This window comes from Prunus mume, linkage group LG4, assembly GCF_029339155.1.
Source record: "Prunus mume cultivar Tortuosa linkage group LG4, ASM2933915v1, whole genome shotgun sequence".
Classification (NCBI taxonomy): domain Eukaryota; kingdom Viridiplantae; phylum Streptophyta; class Magnoliopsida; order Rosales; family Rosaceae; genus Prunus; species Prunus mume.
Window position 1 is genome coordinate 24872691 of NC_142701.1, and position 8515 is coordinate 24881205.

At 36.9% G+C, this 8515-nt stretch overlaps 1 protein-coding gene and 1 pseudogene across 2 annotated transcripts; both read left to right on the forward strand.

Annotated features, from left to right (window-relative positions):
• The first annotated feature begins 1369 nt into the window (after positions 1–1369).
• On the forward strand, positions 1370–4311 carry LOC107880995 (wall-associated receptor kinase-like 6). The gene is given in 5 exon segments (XM_089050647.1): positions 1370–1491; positions 1724–2634; positions 2637–2880; positions 3076–3198; positions 3933–4311. Coding segments are annotated over 4 exon segments (963 nt in total). The 5' UTR covers positions 1370–1491; positions 1724–2166; the 3' UTR covers positions 4061–4311.
• A 458-nt stretch (positions 4312–4769) lies between these two features.
• Positions 4770–8193, forward strand: LOC103329053 (wall-associated receptor kinase-like 22; annotated as a pseudogene). The gene is made up of 4 exons (XR_016126162.1): positions 4770–5923; positions 6023–6147; positions 6435–6779; positions 7146–8193. The product of XR_016126162.1 is annotated as a wall-associated receptor kinase-like 22 (transcript).
• The last annotated feature ends 322 nt before the right edge of the window (positions 8194–8515 follow it).

Here is an 8515-nt window from a genome sequence, read left to right on the forward strand (position 1 = left end):
TATGTCATTGGCTGTCCACATTAGAATAAGAGAGGAGATTATTTATCATATGCAATGATTAAGGAAATTAAGTCTTATTTAATTAAGGTTTTGTTTGTAAATACTTTTGAATAAAGCACTTATGTTATAAGGTGTTCTTATAAAGTGTTTTGTGACCCAAAAATACTTATAAATTATTATGCAAAACACTATTATAAACGCTTTTAATTACCAGAACTTGCTTTTAGACACTTTAGAAACACTCCAAACCGACTAGACATCTCCGAGACACTTGTAAATTGATCAGGAATTGGGTTGGAAATTAAATGCGATGAGAGGACTAGAATAACATGGCGTTTTGTACAAAATGTTGACTTGGGGCACGTTTTGCGTGTGAAAATGCGGATAAAATAAGAGCATTTAAAAGGTGTCAGGTGTGAACGTGAGTTCGGAGTGGCGGTGGTTGGTGCGTGTAAGACGGTGACTAGGGATTACCTGGAACTTAGGAAATGCTTTCTTTTTTCATTTTTCTGGGTTTTATTTTGGAAAGTCTGATTGGGAGACTAACAACGCCAAACTTTTGTAAACACAATATATATTCTCGAAGTCAAAAAAAAATACTGTAGAACAATTCTTCCTAAGGGGAACAAGAAGATTTCAAGAAAGCCGTGTGTACAATTCTTCCTTGAATATTGGTAGAAATTAACGTAGAGAAGGAAGGTGGAAATAACTATCTCTGACTCTGAACACAATATATAAAACAACTTTTCTTATAATTTTTTGGCTTTTTATCACAAAACATCCTTGACATTTGTGAAACTATTAGATTGCATCTTTAAAGTTTTTTTGTATCATTCATGGTCCCTAACGTTAATATAGGTGCTCTTGAATAGTTCCTCTGTTAAAAAAACGGTTAAATTCAGAGATATTATCATCAAATCAATCCAAAATTATAACAAAAATATATTTTTTATTTCCTTCCCTTCTCTATTTCTTTTTCCTTCTTCTTCTTTCTCTTTGTCTTGTCTTCTTCTTCTTCTTTCTTCCGTACGTGTGGCTGAGAAGTTGTCTAGGAAGAAATCGGAGAGGTTCACTTATCTTGTTGCTGCGATGATGTCCAGCTTTGGTATTAACTTCCATGGCTGTCATGGCTGTTTATTACAGATTTTACTGGCAAATGGAGGTACCCAATTTCTCTCTGCTCCCTAAACCACAAAAGTTACGAACTTTATCTTCTCTGGTTGAGTTTTTGAATTGGGTGATTTTGTTTTCTATGTAGGGTGGAAATGTGCCTTTGTCTGAAATATTGGGTACATTTGCTTTATCTGTTGGTGCTGCTATAAGTTCACTGACAGCTTCTCAATTGGGGAAACTTAATTAAATTAAATTGATTTTGAAGTTTTTTTCTTTACACTGAAAACTACTAAATCGATTTGGATTTTATATATGTATATTTTAGGTGGGAATGGAGTTTTGGGCAAGATGGGCTCATAAGATGGGAATGGAGTTTAGGTAGGTTCATATATATGTAGATTTTATATATGTATATTTTAGGTGGGAATGAATTTTGTTACTTTTTGTTATCTCTTTTATGCCAACAAAATTTTGAGTTTGGAATTTTGTTTCTTTTCGTTCACTGGGAAACCAGCAATGAAAGAAACATGACAAGCTTGAGTTTTTATATTGTTTTTCCATTCAGTTTCTTAGTAACCAATCAGTATTTGATATTTGATATGAACTTTAGTTGCAGTCTCATGACCGACCCAGAGAAGGTCCATTCGAGCTTAACGATGGACTGAAACAGAGAGAGAGGAGATAAGGAATCTGGCAGAGAGAAAGAAGAAGAAGAAGAAAGAAAGAGAGAAGGAAAGGAAATTAAAAATATATATATATATATTATAATTTTGGATTGATTTGACGATTATATCCCTGGATTTAACAGTTTTTTTAACAGATGGACTATTTAAGAGCACCTATATTAACGTTAGGGACCATAAGTTATACAAAAAAACTTTAAGGATGCAATCTAATAGTTTCGCAAACGTCAGGGACGTTTTGTGATAAAAAGCCTAATTTTTATTTTTATTTTTTCTGAAAAAGGTTGAGATTTGAAAATCATTTGCTTTTCTAGCTTCCTAGTAGTCGTATAGGAAATTAAAGAGAGAAGAAAGAAGGAAAAGCAGAACAATGGATGTTGTCCTGTTTCTAAGTCATATCACCCTGTCCTTGTGGTGTATGAGTAGTGCAGCACCATCAGAAGCAGTACCCTTATTAGCAAAGCCTAACTGTCAATTGTGCTGCGGTGACGTGGAGATCCCATACCCTTTTGGAATTGGAGAAGGTTGCTACATTGACGACTGGTTTCAAATAAAATGTGTCAACTCAACCAACCCTTTCTTGAACATCATCAATCTAGAAGTGCTAGAAATTTCTGTTAAAGGTACACTAAATGTAGCAAACCCAATCACCATCTCTTCTAACTACAATGCTAACAAGCTAATTCTCCAAGTGGCCAACTTGGAGGGAAGCCCTTTTGTGTTCTCCCAGGAGAACATATTCACTGCAATGGGTTGCGGCGTTATGGCCACAATCACCTCAGACTCAAATGGCTCTACCATTTCAGCCGGTTCAAGTGGTTTGCCAGAAATTCAATAAATAATTTTTCTGCCATCCGTCATATGGAACATGTTCCTGTGAAGCTAGAATGGAGCTTATACCATTCGACGATCGATGTATTTGGAGCCGTTGTAGAAGTAAATCCCATAGTCGTGGATTCTGAGTCCTCCTTCTATTGCAGAAGTTATAATGGCAGCTCTTCAATATATAAATCCTCAAGCAGGCTTGAATGTTCCTGCAATGCGGGCTATGAGGGAAATCCATATCTTCTACAGGGATGTCAAGGTAAACAACCTTAGAGCACTAAATGGCACATTTGGTTACTTGGAATTATTTCTAATTTGTTTTATAATGATCAACAAACAAACACTGTCTTTCAATTTTGTACTCTCTTTTTTTTGGGTTGAATTTTGAATTAGTGAGCAGGTGATCTATATTTCACATGATTAATTTTGATCTTTTAATTAAATAATATTCCAGACGAAAATGAGTGCGAGATTGGGAACTCTTGTCCTGCAGACACCGTATGCAAGAATCATGTTGGGTATTATGAATACCAGTCCCCACATAGCACGTACTCCTGGGTTAATTTGCTCCTTATAGGTATGCCCTTCTCCCCTTGCAATATGTACAATCTATTTTTATATTATTAAAGAAACCTGTACTGTTAAATTTCTTTGACCCTTACTAATAACTTACATTTTTAGATAATATAAGGATTAGAGGTTGTCTCTGCACGAAGAATGAATCGACGTGTAGAGAAAATCTTACTTATAATCAATTTTATTCAACTTTAACAAGGTTGATTATTAATTGTACATGATGGTCTTTTAAAACTTCGATTTTAGATTTGAAGTATCAGATATGAGACGTAAAACCTAAAATTGAAGCCATCATAAAGTTTAAGCTCTAAATGGTGATTTTATACCATAGACAATCAATAATGTCAACAAGTGGATCAACTTTGTGCTGAAATGAGGTTTTCTCAACACGGTTTTTAAAGAACGAATGTCCTGTATATAGAATAATTAATACAAATTTATAAATAAATCCAATCCTAGACATGTATTTATAAAAAAACTAAAGCACTATTTAAACATAGAAACACATCCAAAATCAACCCCAAAGTCAACTTTTTGGGTGTGTTTATAAATGGGTTTTGAGTGTGTGTAATGATGGATTTTGGGTGTGTTTATATGTTTAAATAGTGCTTGGGTTTTTTTATAATTTCAACCTCCATTTTGGGTGTTTTAGTGAAACTCCCAATAATTAATCTAAAACAACAAAAAATAACAAAACTAAAAATCCTTTCTTATTGTATTGGGCAATATATTCAGGTGATGGCATCCTGGCAGTGGTGGCGGGCTATTATTTCTACTCATTGGTGGTGAATGTTGTGATGCATAATAATGGTTCATTCGTGGAGCGACAAAATTTATCTCCTGACGAAGAAGATAATGATTGATTTCGAAAATATTGAAGATATGAAAATGTCCGAATTATTAAGACCGTGGACGGAGTCTGAGCTTGGGTGTTCTCCCACCCCCTCCATCCTTGTGTCCGGTTTCTACTTTGTTGGGTTCTGCTGTGTTTATTTGAGCCTTTGTTTGTTTTGGGCTCGGTAATGTTTTACAATTGAGCCTACTTGCTCATATGGGCCTTTAATGTAGGTTTTGTTTTGTATATAATTTTGGGAAAATACGATAGTTCTTACATTTCTGCCAATAGGTGTGTGACATGTGTGCATAAGTTTTTTTTTTGTTGTGTTTTTAATGAATTATTGTATTTGTGTCAAACTGTAATTACAGGAAGGAGGAGTATAAGGAGACAAGTAGTATCCATATTTTTTTGGGTTAAAAAACTGAAATATTTCATTAAAAAATCACAAGACACAGAGCATCAAGCCAAACTGGTACATCTTCCAGGCAATGCAAACTTGATTATAAATTCAAAGCATTCTGAGCGCCTTATAATATATTTTTTTGGGGACAGTTTCTGTAAATATAATTTTTTTTTACTATCAATGGAACTTCTCGAAAAAAAGGCAGCCTTTCACTATCAAAGTTCCCTTTTTTTTCTTTTGCATTTCATTGTCAAGTATGGCTGCTTAGAAGATAAGCAAGCAGCAACAAGAAACAGCATGACTTATAAACGGTCCTTCTCTTGTTGTGAAGAGAACATAGGAAAACAGCATTGATATTATATTTTCCAAGTTTGATGGAGAATTGACTGGGTGGGTGTAATCAAATCAAAGGATGAGTGTAGGTTTTGAAAAACTCAAGGGAAAAGTATTCAAGCAATGCAGAAAACTAAGCACAAGGAAAGTGCAGAGAACTAACTACTATATCCACTCCTTTATATTTGTTCTGCACAAGGTTGGGAGTTGAGATTCATTGGGCTTCCGAGCTAACTCCAAGCTTCCTACTAGAAACTGAGATAGATAAAAGAAGAGGAAGAAGAAGAAGAAGCAGAATGGTTATCATGTTGCTTTCCCATATTACTCTGTTTACTCTGTTCTGGTGGTCTATGAGTAGTCCAGTACTAGCACAACTACCCATATCAAGGCCTAACTGTCAATCGAATTGCGGGGGCGTTGAAATCCCATATCCTTTTGGAATTGGAACAGGTTGTTACATTAACGACAGCTGGTTCCAAATAATGTGTGACAACTCTACTGGAAATCCGAAACCTTTCTTGAACCATACCAATCTGGAGGTGCTAGAAATTTCAGTGGAAGAAGGCACATTAAAGGTCAGAAACCCAATCACCTTCTCTAATTGCAGCAACAAGCCAATCAGCAGCCAAACAGCCAACTTGGAGGGAACGCCTTTTGCATATTCCCAGATGAACATATTCACTGCAGTTGGTTGTGGTGTTATGGCCATGATCACCTCAAACTCAAATGGCGACACCATATCAAGTGGATGCAAGTCCGAATGCAATAATAGTAGCGGGCAATATAGCTGCCAGACAGCCCTCCCTTCATTTCTCTTTGCCTTCAATACCAGTTTCCAGTTTTATGAAAATCAACCACAGAGTTCATGCAATTACGCATTCTTGGCTGACCGTGATTGGTTCGCCAACAATTCAACAAACTTTTCTGCCATCAGAGAAATGGAAAATGTTCCAGTGGTGCTAGAATGGAGCTTATTTCACTCCACAACCGATGTGTATGGAACCTTTTTGGAAGTAAATGCAACGATGGACTCATTCCGGCCTTTTTGTGACACCTACAATGACAGCTATTCCATAAATGAATCCTTAAGGCTTAAATGTTCCTGCGGAGGAGGCTATGAAGGAAATCCCTATCTTCTTGAAGGATGTCAAGGTAAACCTCTAACACCATTGTCCATGCTTTACAGAAATAATCTCTAATGGCAGGTGATCTTACCATAATTTTAATTTTTTCTGTTACATATTAATCCAGACATCAACGAATGCGAGCTTCCCAACCGGGACTGTTTTGAACCCAACATATGCATAAATTTAATGGGGGTTATGGATGCTCCCCCCCACCGAAGAGCAACTCGCAGGTTAAAGTCATCTTTATAGGTATGCCCCTGCACTACAAAGTCTACTCCCTCTGATATAATAATGCATAATCTAGAATTGCCGAGATGATTAGATTAATGGAAGAGAAACCATATAACAATTCCCAAAAGCATAATGAAACTCGACATAATCCAGAGATTGAGATCTTAGCAGCATCTCCTCCACTAGTTCTCCTTCAGAGGAAAAAAAAAAGTAAAAAAAAAGTTACATAGTTTCGGTTATACATGTAATAGCAAACAATATCTACTTGACCAAGTTATCCTTTCTTATTTTGTTGAATTGTTCAGGTCTCGGCAGTGGTCTTGGATTCTTGTTTCTGCTCGTTGCTTCTTGGTTGTACAAAGTCATAAAGAAAAGAAAAGCCATTAAACAGAAGGCGAAGTTATTTAAACAAAATGGTGGTTTACTGCTGGAGAAACAATTGTCTTCTGGTGAAGTAAATGTTGAGAAGATTAAGTTGTTCAATTCAAAGGAGTTAGAGACAGCCACAGACCATTTTAATGTAGATAGAATTCTTGGCCAGGGAGGCCAAGGTACTGTTTACAAAGGAATGTTGACAGATGGAAGAATTGTTGCTGTAAAGAAGTCTAAAGTAGTTGATGGAGGTGAAGTTGCTGTCCCTTAACATTTCAATGTGGGACAAACACTCTCAACACGCCCAGAATGTTGACAGATGGAAGAATTGTTGCTGTAAAGAAGTCTAAAGTAGTTGATGGAGGTGAAGTTGCTGTCCCTTAACATTTCAATGTGGGACAAACACTCTCAACACGCCCCCGCACGTGTGGCGAACTTTCAAGCCTAACACGTGGACAACACATATTAGGTGGACGTGGGAGCACGTGTGGCCGTTGGGCCCAACACGTGAAGCCTTGCTCTGATACTATGAAGGAAGTTGAGGTTCCACCCCAAAACCAATTGGCAATGAGGGGAGTAGCCCAACTCCTTATAAACCCAGGCTAAGTCCCTTAACATTTCAATGTGGGACAAACACTCTCAACATAATGAAATTGTCATTCTTTCACAAATTAACCACAGGAATGTGGTTAAGCTCATGGGTTGCTGCTTGGAGACCGAAGTTCCTCTTTTGGTTTATGAATTCATTCCCAAAGGGACTATCTACCAGTACCTCCATCAACAAAATGAGGAGTTTCTACTAACATGGAAAATGCGCTTAAGGATTGCGGCTGAAGTTGCAGGAGCTCTTTCATACTTACACTCAGCAGCAGGTTTTCCAATTTACCACAGGGACATCAAGTCTACAAACATACTCTTAGATGAAAAGTACAGAGCAAAAGTTGCAGATTTTGGGACTTCAAGATCAGTTTCCATTGAGCAAACACACCTTACCACAATAGTACATGGAACATTCGGTTACTTGGACCCAGAGTACTTCCAATCAAGTCAATTTACAGATAAGAGCGATGTGTATAGCTTTGGAGTTGTTCTTGTTGAGCTCTTGACTGGAGAAAAGCCGGTTTCTTTAGCAAGGTCATCAGAAGCCAGAGGCCTAGTTACATATTTCAATTTTGCAATGGAGGAGAACCGTCTGCTTGATATTGTTGATGCTCGAGTTAAGGAGGAGGGTGTAACGGAAGACATTTTGGCAGTTTCTACCCTTGCAAAGAGATGCTTGGAGTTAAGTGGAAAGAGACGACCTGGGATGAAAGAAGTGGCAATGGAGTTGGAGGGGATTCAAAAATCAGTTAAGGCTTCTAATCTGCAACAAAAGCAGGAAGAGGTTGAATATGTCCGAAATGAAGTAACTGGTGACTGTCCTTGGGACGTTGCATCTGAATCAACAGGATCAGGTTTCGATGGTGGTACTGCTTCATCAAAAGATTCATTGCCACTACTATCTTAGTAATCACGATGAACAAGAATCCTCCATGCAATTAAGCTTCTTAGCATTTATTATATGTTTTTTTGGAGATTTTCCGGTGTATTTTTTGAAACAAGAATTCATCTTGAGATTTTCTATTTTCTTAAAATGATTTTGTACAATGATTTCCCGGTAATAATTTATGTGTTTTGATTTTGAGGTTTTAATTTGCTGTGCAATTCCCACCACCTACTTGGTTGAAACAATTTTGTCACGTGGCCCTTAAAAAAAAATTATCTTCTACCTCGGCAGCCTAATTATTCACATGGAACTTTCAAAGTACACTTAGCAAATAATTTTCAAAGTTACAGAGGAAGCAGCAGGCTCCAAAGATGACCGGTACACTTGCTCATATAAACCTTTTCTTATCTTCCTTGAAAGTTCAACGCATCAACAAAATAGTTTCGCACTAAGATTTAATATAAGCTTTTAGGAACAGGCACAAGTTTGGCCAAAGAATTACAGAAAAAGATCTAGTTTTCTATGTGC